Consider the following 20,239-nt stretch of genomic DNA (forward strand, 5'->3'; position numbering starts at 1 on the left):
TGTTTAGGATGATCTTTTTGTTATGGATGATAAGTTTGCTTGTGTGGTAGTTTCAATCATCATTCCTTTTGATTATTAGCATTTGAAATTCCCAAATTAATCACAATTAGGATTGCTAAAACGTTTCTGATTTGTGACTAAACCAATTAATAAATGTGACTCTTTTGTGACTATACCAATTCAAATAATGTAACTATTTTGTGACTAAACAAATTCAAATAATGTGACTATTTTGTGACTAACCCAATTCACAAAATGTGACTATTTTGTGACTAAACCAATTCACAAAATAGTGGCAGAATAGTTACTAAAAACGAACTCCTTAGCGACTACAAAAACAGTCTTAACATAGTCGCAATAATAAACGACTAATTTGCGACTCAACTGCTACTAAACTAAAACAGACTTTGCAACCCTTTTGGGACTAATAGGTCGTCCTTAATCCATCGCTAAACCCAGACTCTACCGTTAATCGCAATACGACTGTTATATGTAGTCACAAAACTGTCCCTAAGTAGACTTCGTTGCAGTTTAGTCGGAAATGTACAACTACCAATTATAGTCACAGTATCGTCGCAAATATACGACTATAAAAAAGAGTCTGTAATCCGTCGCAAATAAGCGACCATGTTGCGACCAACATATTTTGCGACCGTTTTTTTGCGACCATCGAAAAGAGTCGCAAAGTAGTCGCAAAACCCTTATTTGCGACTAAAGAGCGACTATAGTAGGAGTGGCAAATGGCCTGTTTTCTTGTAGTGTCTTACAACTCGTTCTTAGTTTCGCTTTGGAGTAACACTACACGAAAACATGTATATTGAAACTACTTTTTGTGACTCTTTTTTCGTTACAAAAGATTGTGACGATTTTGTGACCAATTTGTGACTAATAAACGACTACATGAAATATAGAGGCTAAAAAGTTGCATATTTGTGAAAACATTATATAGTTGGAAAATAGTCTTATATTTGCGACTATTTTCTGACTATTAGACAACTACATATTTTTGGTCGCAAAATAGATATAATTTAAGATTTCTTAGAGCTTCTCCACTGGAAGTTACTCTCAATGTTTCTCTCTAAATTGGGCCCCAAATGTGAATAAATAATCCATATTTCGGTCCAACAGGCTGAGAATCGATTCTTGGGGAAGCACTTTGAGTAATCCATGAGAAACGATATGTGGCGTTTTGCGATTGGATGATAGGTAAATATAAAAGCAATTTTTTTTTCACCATTTTCTTCCTTCTTTCTTCCTTCTTTTTCCCGAGATTCTCTCTCTCGACCTACACGACGACTCGAGGGCGACGTAAACCCTAAACCGGAAAATCAGTGGATTCACCTCGAATCCTTTGCTTTTTCCGGCTAAAAATGGTGGGTTTTTGGTTGATGAAGGCGACAGCCACTCCGATCGGCTTAACCCGGAAGATTTCGCTTCCGATTTGGGGTGTTTTAAACTTTCTGTGGGGTAATGATAAAAGAGTCACAGTTCATAAACTGACCTCTAATGCTTTTCTATTCCATATCCCCTCTCCATCGTTAAGGAATAGGGTGCTGCAACATGAATTATGGCATGTAGGTGACTCTCCGTTCTTTGTTACGGCTTGGAAGTCAGAATTCAGTTTTAATCCTCCTTTATTAGAGAAAGCGCCAGTTTGGGCATCTATTAAGGATATCCCTTTTGATTTAATCACTCCAGAGGGTTTAAGTATCATTTGTAGGCCGTTGGGGCGAGCAGTGGATCATAAACCTTTCACTAGTGTCAACTCTGCCGAGGTAAAAGTAATTGTAGATCTTATGAAACCTCTTCCATCGGTGTTGGAAATAGAATGAGATGATGGACAGGTCTTGCTTCTTAATGTCTCTTACCCTTGGTTACCTCCTCTTTGTCCTCTTTGCAATGAAATTGGACATAAAGCTTCACTTTGTCCTACTGCTATTAATTCACATATGCAATCTTCTTTGGCTGGAAAAGAGAAGCAAACCCCTAAAGGACCTGGAAATAATGCTTCTTCATCAACTCATGTGGAAAAGCAACAGGTTTGGAAACCCGTGTCTGAAGGCCATGTTAAACAAGTTTCGACCCCTACTTCAGATTCTATGGTTCATGGAAAAGAGGATTTACCTACCTCCTCTCATGTTATCAGAGCTCCCTCTGTTTCCGCTCCATCTGGGTTACCCCTTGCTCATGAATGTTCTTCTGTGGACTTTGATGTAGCTTCGACCAATTCTGTTCAGTTGCCTGAATTGGCCACCCCTAGTATTCTCTCCTCGCCTTTACTTTCAGTGGTTCAACCTTCTACTTCCATCTCAAACCCTTTTGAACTGTTATCAGTAGAGGAAAATGCTTTGGTCTTGGGTGAGATGTCTTCTTCGCTGGTTCTCTATGGTTCTTCTCCCTCTTCAGCCTCCTCCAAAGATAAGAAATCAAAGAGAAAAAAGTATGACCAAATCTCACATGCTCAAGGTGGCGTTCTCTCCGTGCAAAGAGGGAAGCGTCACACTCCATAATCTGTTTATATGTCAGACAACTTTTTTTGGAATGTGCGAGGTCTTAATGATTTTTCAAAGCATCGACCTCTTTATAACTGGCTTCGTAGTCGTCCTGTCACTTTTGGAGCTTTGTTGGAGACACATGTAAAAGAAGCTAGTAAGGACTTTATTATGTCAGTTCTTGGTTCAGAGTGGTCTCTTTTGTCTAATTACCAGTTCTCGGAGTTAGGAAAGATTTGGATCATTTTCAAAGCTCCGACTAAAGCAACAGTTCTTTTTGTTGACCTTCACTCAATTACTTGTGAGGTTTCTTTGGAGGATGGGTCAGTTCTTATTTACACAGCGGTTTATGCATCTACCGAGGAAGAGGAAAGGAAAAAGCTTTGGAGTTCACTTCATGATAGATACACATCTCTCTGTTTAGCAAACAAGTCGTGGATGATTAATGGGGATTTCAATGAGATTCTTAGTCCAGCAGAAACCTCAAATAATAATACGGTCAGCTCTACAAGAGGTATGCGTATGTTTGGAGACTGTTTAGCTGACTTAGGTCTCTTTGATCTTCCCTTTTGTGGACCTAAATTTTCTTGGACGAACAAAAGATCAGGAGATCCGATTGGGAAAAAACTAGATAGATGCTTGGTGAATGGTTATTGGCTGCTAAGATTCCCTTCTAGTTTTTGTACCTTTCAAGCCCCTGAGTTCTCTGATCATACACCTGGTCATATAAAGATCGCCTCGCCTCCTCCGTCTTATGGTACTAGGCCATTTAAATTTTTTTCGCTTTTAACAAAGCATCCAAGTTTTCTGGATTCTGTTATGGAAGCTTGGACACATGTTGGTATATCAGTTCTTACTCTTAAAGACTTCTGTTTCAAGCTGAAAATGATGAAAAAGCCTATAAAAGATTTGATGAAGAACAATTTTAGTGGCTTAGAAAAGAGAGTTGTTGAGGCTCACTCCAAGCTTAATGATCTTCAGCTGTTAGCTTTGAATGTCCCTTCTCAGATCAATATTCAGAATGAAAAATTAGCTTTGGAGGGGTGGTTGCATCTTAGTCTTGCGGAGGAGAGTTTTTACAGACAAAAGTCTCGTCTAAGATGGTTGGGTGAAGGTGACTTTAATAATTCTTTTTTCCATAAGGTTACTACGGCTAGGAATGCCATCAAATTTCTGTTGAAACCGGATGGATCTTTCACTTCATCTCTCCAAGAAACTCATGATCTAGCTATCGGCTATTTTGCTGGGATCCTACGTTCAGTTAGAGGCAGATTTTGTCCTGATTTACTTGAGCTCCTTAGTTCTTTAATCCATACAACTTGTTCGATTGAGCAGCAATCTTCTCCCTCCTCTCCTTTCTCTGCTGAAGCTATAAGAGCTTGTCTTCTCAAGTTGCCTCTCAATAAAACACCAGGACCAGATGGATTTCCTATAGAGTTCTTCAAGGCTACATGGTCTATTATTGGGCATGAATTAACATTGAGTGTGCTCCAGTTCTTTCATGATTCCTTTATCCCAACTGCCTTAAATTCCACATCTTTTATCCTAGTTCCAAAGAGGCCAGAGGCTGTTGAATTGAAGGACTTCAGACCCATCTCTTGTCTTAATACGGTTTACAAGCTCATATCTCGTCTCTTGTTAGACAGATTAAATAGTCTGCTTCCTGACCTTATACTTCCAAACCAAACCGCATTTGTAAAGGACAGGCTTATAATAGAGAATGTGCTTCTTGCTTCAGAAGTTATGCAAGGTTATCATCTTAATTCTGGTGGAGAAAGAATCACACTCAAAGTTGACATCTCAAAAGCTTTTCATTCAGTTAGATGGGACTTTCTTCTTGATTCTCTTCAGGCTTATAAGGTTCCTCTTATTTTCATTAACTGGATCAGAGCTTGTGTGTGTTCTCCGTCTTTCAGTATTAGTATCAATGGGGTTACTTCAGGCTTCTTTAAAGGAAGGACGGGTCTATGCCAAGGGGATCTTTTATCCCCAATTCTGTTCGTTATGATAACGAATGTGTTATCCTTAATGTTGAATAAAGCTGCTCTAGAAGGATCTTTCAAGTACCACCCTGGGTGTGAGGACCTTCAGCTTACTCATCTATGCTTTGCTGATGATTTATTAATCTTCTTAGAGGGATCAAAGCATTCTTTGAGCGGAGTTATGTCTGGTCTTGCAAAAATTGAGGAAATCTCTGGTTTGACAATGAATATTGAGAAAACCTCCTTGTTTTGTTCCGGTGTAAGTGAGGATAACTTGAACCGGTTAAAGACTGTTTTTAATTTGACTTCTTCCACTCTTCCTGTCCGGTACTTAGGTCTTCCCCTATGTTCCAAAAAGCTTTCAGTGAAAGATTGTGATCCTTTGCTATCTCAAATTCGGAAGAAACTGAATGGTTGGACTCATAAGTTTCTGAGTTTGGCTGGTAGGTTAACTCTCATATCTTCAATTATCCCCGGAATTATAGGTTTTTGGACTAGTGCGTTCTTCCTTCCTAAGAAGGTTAATAGAAAAATGAACAGTCTTTGCAGCTCCTTCCTTTGGCATGGAAAGGTAGACACTCCCTCAGGTGCTAAAGTGTCTTGGTTTAACATTTGCTTCCCTAAGTTAGAAGGTGGACTTGGTTTGAGGCACATTAGTAGTTAGAACGAAACATGTGCTTTGAAACTTCTTTGGATGCTATTTTTTAGAGCTGGTTCTTTTTGGGTGGCATGGATAAAAAGTAGGTATCTTTCCACATCTCCTTTATGGGCACTCAATGAAAAGAATGTTTCTTACTCTTGGAACTTCAGAAAATTACTTAAGCTTCGTTCCAAAGCTCTTAAATTTCTCAGCATCCATATTAGAAATGGTGATTCTACTTTCTTTTGGTGGGACCTATGGACTCCTTTTGGATCTCTCTACCATTTCCTTGGTTCAGATGGGCCTAATCACTTAGGGATCCCTTTGTTTTCAACTGTCGCTGAATTGAGAAATGAGAATGGATGGTCTCTTCCTAGTGCCAGATCAGAGAGACAAGTTCTTCTCCACGCTTTTATCTCTACCATTACTATGTCATCAGCAAGTGATATTCCAGTCTGGGCAATAAACGGTATAAAACAATCTTTCTCTTCTAAAGTTGTGTGGAATGTTGTTAGGTTTTCGAATCAAGTAAAATCTTGGGCCCCTCTTGTGTGGCACAAAGCTGTCATTCCAAAGCATGCTATAAACTCATGGCTATTTATACTGAATCACAACCCAACTCTTGATTGTTTGTCTACTTGGGGAGTAGATATTGAGTTAGATTGTCTTCTTTGTGGTTTGGCACCTGAATCTCGAAATCACCTTTTTTTCGAATGTGCCTTTTCGGCTGAAGTGTGGAGTTTGATAACACAAAGACTTAAGATATCATCTCCTCCTCTTCTTTGGGACCAGATCCTCCTTTGGATGCCAACAGTTTCATCATCAAAGCATACAAAACTTGCTCTCCTTCAAGGTTGGCAGGGTACAATCTATGAACTGTGGAGAGAGAGAAATCGGCGATTCCATGAAAGTCTTTCGGTCTCCCCAGTTTCAGTAGCAACAAGCATCATCTCCACCATGAATAACAAATGTAGTTCTATGTTGCAATTGGGTTTGAAGCGAGGGATCTCTCTTCTTCAATGTTGGTTGTATTAAGTTTCTTGACAAGCTTTCGGCTCTGCTTTTTTTTTCCTTTCTTCGGTCTGCTTTCTTCGGTCTTTGTTTGTTTTCAATCGTTCATCCTTCTAGCTGTTACTAGTCCTCTTTATTTTTTCATTGCTTGTATTAGTTATATTATGTAAACTTGACCTTTTATATATTTACAAAAACCTTTTAACAAAAAAAAAAAAAAAAAAACCTAGCACCTTGAATACTAAAAATTTCTCCAAGTCTGTTGCATATCTTCTCTCTCTTCCCTTCCATTAACCCTCATCGCTTTTCTCAAATTTCTCCAAATCCTTCTCTTTTTAGTTCGTACCTCTGATTTGGTGAAGATCCATCCAAAATCAGCTGCTTTAGTATCCTCTGTCCCAACTGCATCGATGTGTCACACGATTGTTTTGGGTCAGATTCAGGATTGCATCAATCTGGGAACTTTGGTCTGAGGGGCGGTGGTTGATTGTTGGGCTAAGTTCCATTCACTGTATGAGAATATAGCTTGGGTGAGCGTTTCTATTGGTTGGATCTGGTCCGTTTTTCTTACTTCTTCTTCTTCATTTCTTCTGGTTTTGGTAATTGTTTCTTGGGCTATATTATATTCACGTTCGTATCTTCTGATTTTGGCGAAATTGCGACTAGTGATTGGTTTTCGTGTGGATTGTGCAGAAAACTAATAACAATTATGTAACGAGCAAGAGGATGGTCTGAAGAAGAAGGACGAAAGCATCTCGAGGTGATATATTGCCGTTTATACATGAAAGTTTGATAATTTCGTGTTCTTTTTGAGATTGATTTGTTTAAAAGTCTCACCTTTAGTTTCGTGTTCTAGAACCTTGAGATGTAAAGCATTGACATTTCTTAGTTTTGTCGTGAAAAGTTGCAGCATTTTATTTCTCTTAGTTTTACGTGTTGATGATTGTTGCTTTGTTCTTTCAGTTTCATGTGTTCATCATGAACTTGACTCTTTTCTTTGTCTACCTATTATAATTGTTTTAACTTGAATCAGAGTGTAGTGTCTCAATGAAAAAATATGGTTTTGTTCCCATGGAATGGTTCCACACCATTGATTTTTTTTTTTCATCTGCAATGTTTCTTTGTCATAGTGTATGTTGTACTAGACGCTGATATATACTGAACTGGAGCTTTACAAAAAATAAGTTGAAATCGATTAGCACTACCTTATATTGTTTCTTCATGCTTGTCTTTGTTTCTTCTTATTGTTTCAAGGATTCTAATTTTTTTTCTTTTTGTGATTCACGTTGTCTTTCACAGGGTACTTGCTGATAATTAATTGGAAGGAACACAACAAGTATCATCACATGGTTGTACACTATATATAGTGGTAAGTGCCATTTCATAGAGGTTTTAAAAACCTTTAGTTCCTGCAATCCTATATACTCTCAATTAAAGTTGAGATAATTGGTTATAATCAGTGTTGTTATTTGTTGTCTACGTTTTTTATTTCTACAGATGATGAGAACTAATTTCTTAAAGATGCAAACCAAGAACTCAAGACTTCATCCTCTCCATCTTAGAACTACTTTTTTTTATCTTGTTGTTTGGCATCTTTTGGTTTTAGGATTTGGTTGGGTTATGGATTTTTGGATACAAAACTTTTTTGGTATAATAAATCAAATTTGCCATTTTATTTTCATTTTAATTTTTTTTTATATTTATAATTTTTGACCGTCACAAATAAGTTGCAAATACGTGACGCTTTTGTGACCACCGTAGCTTAGTCCTAAATTCGACATTAGCAAATTAGTCATAATTAAGTCGCAAATTTAATACTACTAAAACTGTCAAAATTTAGTCTTAAAATGTGACTTTATATAAATGTTGCAAAATAGTCGCTTATATACGACGTTATTTAACGTCAACAAGTGGTCGCAAATTAGTGACCGTTTCGCGACTGTTATTATTTGCGACCAAAAATTAACGACCGATTTAAACAGTCTCAAATTAGTTTTAAACAGTTACTTTGTGACCATTTTGGGACTAATTTTTCGGTCACAACTGTCATGTTTTCGTGTAGTGTAATCGTGCCCCGTGCTGAGATCCTTCACTTGAAAGGATGTCGAAAAGAATTCAACAGATACTCGAAGAGTGTTACATAATCAGTAGACCGAGACAAGATTCTTTTCAATATTAGGCACATATAACACATAATATTTAGCAAGAGAACCTGAGGGAGTTGAAAGAGAAGTAAAACCAGTGTGCAAAATCGGAAGACCGGTTTCGTCATCAATGGTAACCTCTTCGCCACCATGATATGGTTGATGGAGCGACAAGTTATTAAAGTCTGTGGTTAAGTGATGCATTGCGCCGGAATCAATGAAGATCCATGGATTGGGTGACAGGACAGCCATTTTGGCACGAGGCTGCCATGAAACGGAGGTAGGAGCATACAGGTTGGAGCATACGGATGAGGAGAGCATAGATTTGTACCATTCTCCATCTTCTCACAATAGCGTAGTATTACTTATGTCACCCATATGTTAGGGCGTAGATTTGTACCACATAATTTTTCTTTTTTTGTTAAAAAATTTGTACCACAGAAATGGTAAGAACTTTCCATGCATGCAGGTGCGGACTGACTCCTGCTTTCAATTGAAGGAGTCCTCCTGGTTGATTTTAATTATGTACGGTTATCGTCATAAATCATTAGTTTACGGATACAAAATATTAAGATTTTAGTTTTATAATATCGACAATAACCGTAAACTAATGAATATTCAAGTCTAAATATGATTTCGTTAAGATTATTTAGTTGCTTTTTGCTTTTGAATATACGATTTTCATTATTGTTTGTGATAACATTAAAAGCTATGACTAAATTAATTGTATTGTATACATGTCCAAAATGAAATAATGAAATAATCTATTTTTAGAAACAGTATAATTAATTGGATGTTATTTTAATTTTATTCAAAGTCTTTCATTTTATTAATAAGAAAATCTAAGTATCAACTTTTATTGCATAGATTTGTTGCATTTTCTTTTGCATGAACTTTCTATAGGCCTCTTTTCAATAATATGCAATAAATATGTATAGATTCATGTAGTGACTCAACTCTAATACTAGAACAAATCACAAGGCTCTATATTTTATGTATAAAAAGGATTGACCCAAACAAGAATAAACTCTTCAAAACATATCAAAACAGTTTTGTGTGGTTTTAGTCATGATCACTCGGAAGATAGCGAACTTTGTGTTTAACATTCTAACCATAGCAATAATAGTCACAAGAAGCGAATTTTCCAATACTAGTGATGCTGAAATAGATCAACTCTTGAAAAAAATCAACAAACCTTTTCTTAAATCATTCAAAGTAAAACATTTTTGCAGGATTTCACGGAGAATGATTACATCTAACTATGTTTCATTTTTGCTCATTTTTAGATTGTACTTATATGTGCAAATAATTTTTTTTTTGTAGAGTCCGGACGGAGATATAATAGATTGTGTTCATATGAAAAACCATCCAATTTATGATTTATTGAAAAACCACACCATTCAGGTTCATAAAATTTACTTAATCTTTTATCTTTAATATATATTTTTGTAACATAGAGTTCATTTCTATATTTATATACTATATAGTGTTGTTATTTCCATCACTTGATACTACTAGTAAACATTCAACAAATAGTAGAAAATATCTATCTAAAAAAAAACTAATATAACACCATTTTAAATTGTTGAACAAACTATGTCTAGGTTATCATTTACTTTCTTTAATTAGCTTCATTTCCTCTAACGTCATTTCTTCTTAAGATGCAACCAAGTTTTGTTCCAGAAGGATAAAATAATGAATCTACAAATACCAAAGATCAAAGTATGTTGACTCAACTTTGGACAATCAATGGTAGATGCCCAAAAAACAGTATCCCAATTAGAAGAACGAGTAGAGAAGATGTTTTACGAAGAAGATCGGTTGAAAGATATAGGTAAAAAAATTCGAACGACAATCCCCAACTTCATGAGGTACATATATTATTCAATAAGCATTTGAAAAGCAGTAATTATTAGTACCTTAACCATATATATATATGCATGTCTTAAATTTATTATATGTATATGTACACCTATAGTATGCCGTAGTTAAAGTTGACGGAAAGTTTCATGGAGCCAAAGCGGATATAAACGTGTGGAAACCTTACATACAAACGAAAAAAGAGTTTAGCCTAGCACAAATGTGGGTTACGGCTGGCCCTGTCTCAGAAGTTAACAGCATTGAAGTTGGGTGGCAGGTCTTACATTATTTTTCAACTATATACATATATTCTTAATTTCTTCATTTATTTGGTATCCTATTTTTTCAATCAGGTGTATCCGGATCTTTATGTTGACGATAACCCTAGAATTTTTATTTTTTGGACTGTGAGTCAAATGTTTATACTGATATATTTTTTTTTCTATATATTTTTACGACTATGTACTTATATTTTGGAAAAAAAAATTTCCTTGTTTGTTGTTTCGTAACATGAAAACAGGCCGATGGGTATAAGTCTGGCTGCTACAATCTTGATTGCACCGGTTTTGTTTCTGTTAACAAAGCATTTATCGTTGGTGCTACTATAAAACAGGTTTCCACCTTGAATGGCCAACAATATCATATTACAACAACTATATGGAAGGTTAATATAGCTAAGACTATTTGTCATCATATAACTTCAAAAACTACCATCGGATGATACCTTGAAACTAAAAATGAATGTTACATTATTATAGGATCCTCATACAGGGAATTGGTGGTTAAAATTTAATGAAAACATAGTTGTAGGATATTGGCCTTCCAAATTGTTTAACCATCACAACACTGGTGCGACTCATATTAATTGGGGAGGAGAAATTATAAATTTTAATGATGGTTCACGACACACGACATCGAAAATGGGGAGTGGACGTTTCGCCCAAGAAGGATATGAAAAAGCTAGCTATTTTAGGAATCTTGAGATACTTGATGAATATGATCATCTAAGACCACCTGAGCGAGGTTATTCTTATATGACGAAAGAGAGTTGTTACAATGTTAGGTCTGGCTTTGATAGTACTTGGGGACTTAATTTCTTTTATGGAGGTCCTGGTCGAAATCGTAATTGTCTATAACCATAAATATTTGTGTCATAGAAGTACGTTGTAAAACGAGTAGGGTATGTTATTTACCACCATCAGATAATATCTATGTGATTATGAAAATAAGTTATAAGAAAAGATTCAGTCTTGGAACCATACATAATGTAAGCTAAAATCATCAGGATATTAAATTGAGTTCATTAATTTATTTATTTACAAGCTCAATACATGATCTTTTAATTTTTTTCTGTAATGTTATTGTTCTGAATGCTTCCAGATAGTTGAATTTCTTCTTCAGCGGAGAACTTTATATGTTTAGAATAATCGGGGAATTTCGGGTAGGTGGAATAGTGTGACTGGACAAAAAGTCAATTATCAAAAATTAAGTAGGAGCTAAGTTATGGGTCTATGCCGAAAGTAGTCTAGGGTCTAATATGATATTTATTAATAGAGTTTAGAGGAGAGATAACCCTCTCAATGGAAAGGGGTTGGATATCCTCATTGTGTGCGAGACCATTACGGATCCACAGGAAAGGAAGAAAACCCGATATGCCGAGGGTATTAACCTCGGTCTTACGATTCTCCACCTAACACCGATTATGTCCTGCAAAATCGCTAGCTCCACTTTTTCTACCTCGATTAATGATTAATTCTCGTCTAGCATCGATTATTCAATTATACATGTCTAATTTGATTATAATCCGTCTAACCCAATTACTTACCGCTTAATTTTGTATATAATAATTATTTTTAGAACCACATATAAATCAAATATATATTTTTTGTTATTTAAACATTTAAATTAAGTGTTTATGATGTTTTACAATAACTAATATACAAACTTTTAATCAAATCATAAATTTTCTATTAAAATTACGTTTTTATGTGTTTACCGTAATTTCATTGACAATACTATAGTTTTATTTTTTATTTAATATTTTATTTTAACATAAACAGAATTATATATATATAATACTATATATTTTATTTTATTATTAATGTAATAAAATAACCCTAAAACTAGTCTCCGATTAATTCCCGTTTAATCTCCAATTTTCTCGTTAGGCGCTAGGTCCATCCCGACCGCCCGACTAGCGTCTAGCGATTTCTAAAACAGGGGTATTAACCCATCATGGTTAGTAGGCATGGGCATATGGGTATTCAGTCGGATTCAGGTTCTGATTTTTCAAGTTCGGGTTTTCGAATTTAGAAATTTAGGATCCGTTTGGGTTTGGATTGGTTTCGATTCAGGTTTGATCGGGTCAGGTTCGGTTCAGGTTTACCCAATATTCAAAAAATAAAAAATAATATGTATGTATCTTTCAAATTACTTGAAATTATCCCAAATTCCCACAACAACACACAAGTGTTTTATTTTAATTTACCCCAAAACAACAAAAAATACGCAAAAATCTCCAAAATTCCCCAAAAACTCACATATTTTGGACACGAACTGACTATGTGTTAATATTACAAGTATATATAGTAGTAGAGAATAAGAGACCCTAGGTATTTACTAATTACATTTTTTTTACAACAATTACATTTGTAACCTTAGTATTAACTATATATATCTATAGTATATACTTATCTTTCTAGTATGTTCGGGTACTTGTTCGTGTACGGCTTCGGATTTTTGGACCTTGAGGTTTAGGACCCATTTGAATATTTTTAAAAATCGGATTCAGTTTCAAGTCGGGTTTTTCGAATCAGTTCCTTGGATTCAGTTATTTTGGCCAGACCTAATTGTTAGTGTTGGTCAGATCTATATTGATATGTTTTGTAACTTCTGTTGTCTAGGAGATATGGTTGTTGTGGATGAGGATCACCTAGTAACTGAACAATCGTAACTTTTCGATAAAATACACAATTGAAATTTTTTACAAACTTTTTTAAATTATCCAAAAGGTATGAATGAAGAAACACAACTTTTGGTGACATTTATTCAGATTGCTATTATATATGGAAACAAACACAACTCTACAGTGAACAATTACAATTTTATTAAAAAAAAACCGTTACAATGAACAATCACAACATTTCGTAAAACACACCATTGGAATTTTCTGAAGATTTTATTGGAAATTTGTCCAAAAGGTACAATTGAAAAACATAATTTTTTGTAGCATTTATTCAAATTGCTATTATATACTCCCTCCATTTCAAAATATAGGATGTTTTGAGTAAATTACGTAGATTAATAAAAAAACTACTTTAAAAAAGTTTAACCAATCATAAACAAGACTGTATAATATAAAATATCAAACTAATCTAAAAGTTGCATAGAAACTTGAAAAACATCCTATATAATAAAAAGAAAATATCTCTTTAAAACATTGTGAAAGAGAGAGAGTATATATTATGTTTGGCGTGATGTAGACACGAAAAATAAATAAAAAATCATTTTCAGATCAAACACAAACTTGTTTTATATACAAATAAAATTAGTCTGCCGTAGTTTGTTGTTCACCCTAAAAAAACATACTTAAATACTAACAAATCTGTTCATTCGACCATCGTAATCATTCAAAACTTTGGTTTAAAATTTTAGAAATAATTTATTAGTATGCCAATCATGTGGTAGTTAGTTGTCATTATTTTTAGATATAATTCACACCTATCAAACTGTTTACAAATAGTTTAAATGGAAAAAAAACATTTAAAATAGTAAAATAAAAATGAGTATGTAACGTAAACTATTGACAAAATATTTTATAAAACTATACAAATTAAAATAAATAATAAGAAACCACTACACTATATTTTTGTTCTGGTTTTTCTAAACACTAGGTTTTCACATGCGGTACATCCCAAGACTAAATTATAAATTTCTGTATTTTAAATAATAATATTTAATTTATTTAGTTTTGAAATTCCCAATTAATTAACTTTTATCTAATTAATTTATAATTTTGTTTTGATTGTTTTTTTTTCTTCTTATGTTTTATACTCTTCTTTTTACGTTCTATACAATTTATAAATTAATTACATCAAATTTCTTATTAAATAGAATATAAGATTTTAGATTTGTTTTGTTTTTTAGAATTAAACAGAGGTATATGCCTATATGGTATGTTAGTGTATATTTTTATGTGTGTATTTTGTTTTTTTGGAATATTAAAAATGTGTTATAATCTGTGTAATATTTTGTAAATCATATACTAAATAATTTATAAGTTAATTTTCTAAACTATGATTACACATCTATAGTATATGAAATAAACTATTAGTTTTAGTGTTGGTTCTATAGTCCAAACCCGTCATGCTAGGCAGGACACGCAACTTGTTCAAAGATTCTAATCCGCAAAAACTCATGATACGAAATCCGTGAAAGTAAAAATAGTATCTGAGGCTAAAAATCATTGTTTATCAAATCAATTTTTCAAATTTTTATCAAGTAAAATATAACTTTTACAACTAAATTTTTTCTTAAAATCTATATCTTATTTGATACATGAGAGATCAAATAAAAATTATAAAATAACTAAAAGACTAATTCGTATTTTCATGATTTTGATACTTTATATATAATAATTATATCTATATTACCTGATATTTTTAGATTTACACTAATATATCACATTAATATATGCATACATACTATAATAGTTGCTGCTCCGTTTTTCTTTGGTGAGATAGACACGACATAACTCCACTTTCAAGAGGCTTTAGGATGTCAAAATAACTTAAATGCCACATCTTTTGTGCCTGCACCTTAGGTTTCCTGATAATAAAGTCACAAACACACACAAAAAAGTTTAGAAACACAAATTTTTGTTTAATAATTGTTAGAAACAAATCTATTCTGAAAACGAGCACTTTATTTACCATCAACATCAACATCAACACAACAACATTGTCAATCAATAATCAACATATGAAGAATAACAAAATCTTTAAAAAAAATATATGCCTTGAAGATCTAAATTAGAGAAAGAAGTGTAAAATGTAATTTTGTCGTTCTAGTATAATGTGGTCTTCTTTTTTACTAATGGGAAGATATATATAGCGGATCAAAAGGATTAGGAGGATTGGTTTTAAATATGTAATAAAAGTAAATTTGTGAGCAAGTAATATTTTTTATATTTTATTATCATTGCCTTGAATAAGATATCAAATTGAATGATAAATATATTTGTTACTTTTTAAAATCATACAATTACAGTAGTTTTTAAATGATTATTTAAATTTAGAATTTATGTAGAAAAATTACACTGAAATTAATGATATATTTTTTTGTGTTCCTATAACAATAAACCGAATTTATGTAAAACACTTAGTTTCTAAAAACAAAATTCGAATATACAATAAGTAGAGTTAATTTGTTTTTTTAATTAAGTATTTAATGTCAATGATATGCTTGTAAATAAGTTCTAACCCATGATTTAATTACTAAAAATGTCTCCAAAAATATATATATAGTGTAGATTTCCTGTTTCGCCTGTAAACTACAATACAATTGGAAATTCACAAAAAATGATCTACACAAGTTTTCTTGAGTACTATATCTAGTTTTGGGCCATAAACAGTAAAACCAAAGCAGGCCCATATAAAAAGAATCAAAGTAAGTGAAAAGCCTTTTTTGTTACTAAATCAACGGTTCTCTCTCTTTACGAATCTTCTGGATCCTTTTTTCTCAGCTACTCTCCAACTCCATCATTTATCTAATAAACCCTAACCCTCTCCCACTCTCACACTATTCGTTTGCACTTCTAACCACTTCCTTATCCACACCAATCCAGAACGTTCCTCTACCCAAAAAAAAAAAAAAAAAAGCTCGCTGCTTTTGTTCTGAAAAAAATGGCGTCTGCTAACGCTCTCTCTTCAGCCTCCGTCCTCTGTTCTTCCCGTCAGGTTGCAAAGCTTGTTCCTTTTTTCTTAATCTTCCTTAGACTACTTTACCACAGAAGAAATTGAATTTATCTTTCAGTACTTGTTACAATTGGATTTGAGACTTTTACTTTGTTTCTGGGTTTTGTCAAGAAAGTATATGTCTTTCCACTGGATATGACCTGTACTTTGTTCTGTTTTTAATCGCTTTTCACTTTTTGGTATCTGGGTTGGTGAGAAAATGGTTAATTTTGTTTGGGAAATAGATGAAATTGATTGGGATTAATGTAAATGAATATACTTTATTCATTTTGTGTGTGTGTGTGTGTGTGCAGAGTAAGTTAGGAGGAGGAAGTCAGCAGCAAGGTCAGAGAGTAAGCTACAACAAGAGGCCAAACAGACGTTTTAGTGTTAGAGCAAATGTAAAGGAAATTGCTTTTGACCAGCACTCTAGAGCTGCTCTTCAAGCTGGTATTGACAAGCTTGCTGATTGTGTTGGTCTCACTCTTGGCCCTAGAGGTATGATTTGTAATTAGCTCTTTTACATTTTCACAATCTCCTTCTGTGTTTTACTTATCTTGATGTTTTTCATTCGTTATTTCTTAAGGGAGGAATGTTGTGTTGGATGAATTTGGAAGTCCTAAAGTGGTGAATGATGGAGTCACCATTGCAAGGGCTATTGAGTTACCTGATGCCATGGAAAACGCTGGTGCCGCTCTTATTCGTGAGGTTTGTGTGAGAGAGAGCATGTAGCTTTGTTATTGTCTTTGTTAATACGGTGTGGTAAATTTGGTGTTGTTATGTGGTAGGTTGCGAGTAAGACTAATGACTCGGCTGGTGATGGGACGACCACTGCGTCTATCCTTGCTCGGGAAATCATTAAACACGGATTGTTGAGCGTCACCTCTGGTGCGAATCCCGTTTCCCTCAAGAGAGGAATTGATAAGACTGTGCTAGGTCTGATCGAAGAGCTTCAGAAGAAAGCTAGGCCGGTGAAAGGTCGTGATGACATCAAAGGTACTAACTTTGCAGAGACCTTACCCTTGTGATGCAGCAATGTTGATTGCGTTTACTAATCAACTGTTCCATTTTTTTTCAGCTGTTGCTTCTATCTCTGCTGGAAATGATGACCTTATAGGGTCAATGATTGCTGATGCCATTGACAAAGTTGGACCTGATGGTGTTTTGTCCATTGAATCATCATCCTCTTTTGAGACCACTGTCGAAGTTGAAGAAGGGATGGAGGTATGAGGTTGTTTTTTTATTCTCTTCAACTCTGATTTGATTTCTCAATTGCTAACTTGTTTATTTACCTTGAATAACAGATTGACAGAGGTTACATCTCGCCTCAGTTTGTTACAAACCCTGAGAAACTACTAGCTGAGTTTGAGAACGCTAGGGTTTTGATCACTGATCAGAAGATCACTGCAATCAAAGACATCATCCCTATATTAGAGAAGACCACTCAGCTTCGAGCTCCATTGTTGATTATTGCAGAGGATGTTACTGGTGAAGCCTTAGCTACCCTTGTCGTGAACAAGCTCCGTGGTGTCCTTAACGTCGTTGCCGTTAAAGCTCCAGGATTTGGAGAAAGAAGAAAAGCCATGCTTCAAGATATTGCAATCTTGACAGGTAAATCCAGAGTTCACTTGGGTTTACTTGTATCTTTATACTCTCTCTGTTGTGCTCTAAAGTTTCTATCTTTTTTTTGGTATGTTCTTCAGGAGCTGAGTACCTAGCCAGTGACATGAGCTTGCTGGTTGAAAATGCAACCATAGATCAATTGGGTATTGCCCGTAAAGTGACGATTAGCAAAGACTCGACTACCCTCATTGCAGATGCAGCTTCCAAGGACGAGTTACAAGCTCGGATTGCTCAGCTGAAGAAAGAATTATTCGAGACTGATTCAGTATATGACTCAGAGAAGCTCGCTGAGAGAATCGCTAAGCTATCTGGTGGTGTTGCTGTCATTAAAGTCGGTGCAGCAACCGAAACTGAGCTTGAAGACCGTAAGCTCCGTATCGAGGATGCAAAGAACGCAACATTTGCTGCTATTGAGGAAGGTATAGTTCCAGGTGGTGGTGCTACTTTGGTCCATCTCTCCACTGCTATTCCCGCCATTAAGGAGACCTTTGAGGATGCTGATGAACGTTTGGGAGCTGATATAGTACAAAAGGTAACTTTGAGCATTTGAGTTTTTTTTACTTCTGTGATGAATTGTGACTATTATCTTATATGGGTTTATGTTTTGAGTTCAGGCATTGGTGGCACCAGCTGCACTTATTGCACAGAATGCTGGAATCGAAGGAGAGGTTGTTGTCGAAAAGATTATGTTCAGCGAATGGGAGCTTGGGTACAACGCAATGACTGATACATACGAGAATCTGTTGGAAGCTGGAGTGATTGATCCGGCGAAAGTGACAAGATGTGCTCTACAGAACGCTGCTTCCGTAGCAGGAATGGTACTGACCACTCAGGCCATTGTTGTCGACAAACCAAAACCCAAGGCTCCTGCTGCTGCTGCTGCTCCTGAGGGTCTCATGGTGTAATCATAAACACAAACACCTTATCATCACAATGGTTTTTGCACATTTGTCATCCCCATTTATCTGCAATGTTTTTTTTTTCTTTTTTGGGGGAATATGAGTTAGTTTGTTAACAATAACGAGAAATAATTATCTTTTTTCGTCCAAGGATCTTTCTGATTTGTTGTTAGTGTTACAATGGAAGTTGCAGAAATAAAACTTGGACATTCAAAAGAGTTAGAATGATTCTGGACAAGACTTCTTGTTACAGTAGACATATGTAGACCAAATGTACATTAAAGTTCACAATTTACTCGAAAGAAAATGTTTTCTTGGTGTACTCAATTACTCGTTAAATTTGTTAGTTACTGAACATCAACGAAAGGTTGTGTCTGCTGGTATATTATAAGAAAGGCTGGCAAGCCTAGAATTATCGAGATCATAGCTTTCGTGATGAAATCGAACTCTGGGAAAGAACTGCAAAATTGAAATTTAAAGATGAGATGTACACCCTTTGAAAATGGATACATTCACGTTGTAATCTTTCAGATGATGATTGAGCTGTGGAAACAAAGTGAGTCGTATAGGTCTTATACCTCACCTCTTACTAGGAAACATCAATAATGTTGTTTCGAGTTGGCCTAAAAAATGGTTCCGTATTTATGCTATTGTCTCTAGTGTACTTCGACCAAACATTTTATATGCAGGGAGACTTTTAAGTTTGAATAATTCGAAAAAACATCAAGAGACTTTTAAGTTTGAATAATGTGCTTCAAAAGATTAAAGATGGAATTATAAGGATGGATATATGATATATTTTGACTACATGAATTATAATTTTAACGACTGTTATTTTCAACTGTGACTTCGATTTTAAAATTTTAGTTGCAAAGAATTTGGCAGTAGAAAAATTAATTGTTAAAATTTTATTGGTAACCAACAATTTTTAAAGTTGTAGCTATTATTTTTATTATTATTTTATATTAATAATAAATATAAATATAAAATATGTTAGAAATTAATTTATATCAATTTAATGACAAAATAAATTTTAAATTTTAGTCAATCATTAATGAAACTTCATAAACTCTTTTCCACCATCATTAATGATCATGATGAAAATAAAAATAATAATTATTGAAATAGATCTTAAAAAAATAGAATAAAAATGAGAATAATTAATTTATAAAAATAAAATATGTTAAATATATAGATATATAATTGCGAAGAACTTTTAAATATAACGGGAAGAGAAAAAATAATGTTTTATAATTTTCTTAAAAATATAAGAAAATAGTTTTCAAAGCTTTAAAAGAAAAAAATGTATAGGCCCTAATTGGTAATGGTTGTTACTTTTGAATGTAGAGACTTTAATTTTAAGATTTTAGATGCATGAAAATTTGGTTGTAGATGTTTGACTGTAGAAACTTTAACTGTTAAAATCTTATTGTTTACCAACAACTTTCAAATCTGTAACTGTTATTATTATTATTATATATTAATAATAAATATAAATTATGTCTGAAATTAATTTATATAGCATTTTATTGATAAATTATGTTTTTTATAAATAAGCCAATCAAATATGTGATTTTGTTTAAAATTAATTAAAAACAAATAACTATAAGAATAAGAAATAATTGAAGTTGTAG

At 34.0% G+C, this 20,239-nt stretch overlaps 2 protein-coding genes, 1 long non-coding RNA gene and 1 pseudogene across 6 annotated transcripts; all 4 read left to right on the forward strand.

Moving 5' to 3' along the window:
- Positions 1-1,370: 1,370 nt before the first annotated feature.
- LOC147941041 (uncharacterized) lies at positions 1,371-6,149 on the forward strand. Its single transcript, XM_087458367.1, has 4 exons — positions 1,371-1,775; positions 1,845-2,440; positions 2,600-5,122; positions 5,219-6,149. Exons 1-4 carry the CDS (start codon positions 1,371-1,373, stop codon positions 6,147-6,149), a joined length of 4,455 nt encoding a protein of 1,484 aa, XP_087314493.1.
- A 163-nt stretch (positions 6,150-6,312) lies between these two features.
- Positions 6,313-7,812, forward strand: LOC104700729 (uncharacterized). Of its 3 annotated transcripts, none has more exons than XR_015561468.1 (4): positions 6,313-6,655; positions 6,819-6,885; positions 7,425-7,494; positions 7,623-7,812. It is a non-coding gene; the product is annotated as an uncharacterized LOC104700729 (long non-coding RNA). The 3 variants fall into 3 exon arrangements; XR_015561467.1 differs by having other exon boundaries at positions 6,316-6,681; XR_015561466.1 differs by having other exon boundaries at positions 6,354-6,724.
- Positions 7,813-9,263: 1,451 nt separating this feature from the next.
- Positions 9,264-11,388, forward strand: LOC109125411 (protein neprosin-like; annotated as a pseudogene). Its single transcript, XR_015562813.1, has 7 exons — positions 9,264-9,484; positions 9,593-9,673; positions 9,931-10,140; positions 10,248-10,406; positions 10,483-10,536; positions 10,650-10,793; positions 10,888-11,388. The product of XR_015562813.1 is annotated as a protein neprosin-like (transcript).
- Positions 11,389-15,816: 4,428 nt separating this feature from the next.
- On the forward strand, positions 15,817-18,755 carry LOC104700730 (chaperonin 60 subunit alpha 1, chloroplastic). Its single transcript, XM_087457991.1, has 8 exons — positions 15,817-16,086; positions 16,398-16,581; positions 16,670-16,791; positions 16,872-17,079; positions 17,162-17,307; positions 17,388-17,694; positions 17,787-18,238; positions 18,321-18,755. The coding sequence occupies exons 1-8, from the start codon at positions 16,033-16,035 to the stop codon at positions 18,609-18,611; spliced, it is 1,764 nt and encodes a 587-aa protein (XP_087314117.1). The 5' UTR covers positions 15,817-16,032; the 3' UTR covers positions 18,612-18,755.
- The last annotated feature ends 1,484 nt before the right edge of the window (positions 18,756-20,239 follow it).

The sequence above is a fragment of the Camelina sativa genome, chromosome 7 (genome assembly GCF_030686135.1).
Source record: "Camelina sativa cultivar CO46 ecotype springtype chromosome 7, ASM3068613v1".
Classification (NCBI taxonomy): Eukaryota; Viridiplantae; Streptophyta; class Magnoliopsida; order Brassicales; family Brassicaceae; genus Camelina; species Camelina sativa.

Excerpts from the sequence above, each read along its gene's own strand:
- LOC147941041 (XM_087458367.1), top strand. The coding sequence starts at position 1,371 with ATGGTGGGTTTTTGGTTGATGAAGGCGACAGCCACTCCGATCGGCTTA. Across the intron at positions 2,441-2,599 it reads AAGAAATCAAAGAGAAAAAA|TCGTCCTGTCACTTTTGGAG; the intron begins GTATGACCAAAT and ends CTGGCTTCGTAG. Across the intron at positions 5,123-5,218 it reads GAAGGTGGACTTGGTTTGAG|GTATCTTTCCACATCTCCTT; the intron begins GCACATTAGTAG and ends GATAAAAAGTAG.
- LOC104700730 (XM_087457991.1), top strand. The coding sequence starts at position 16,033 with ATGGCGTCTGCTAACGCTCTCTCTTCAGCCTCCGTCCTCTGTTCTTCC. Across the intron at positions 16,792-16,871 it reads GTGCCGCTCTTATTCGTGAG|GTTGCGAGTAAGACTAATGA; the intron begins GTTTGTGTGAGA and ends GTTATGTGGTAG. Across the intron at positions 17,080-17,161 it reads AGGTCGTGATGACATCAAAG|CTGTTGCTTCTATCTCTGCT; the intron begins GTACTAACTTTG and ends ATTTTTTTTCAG.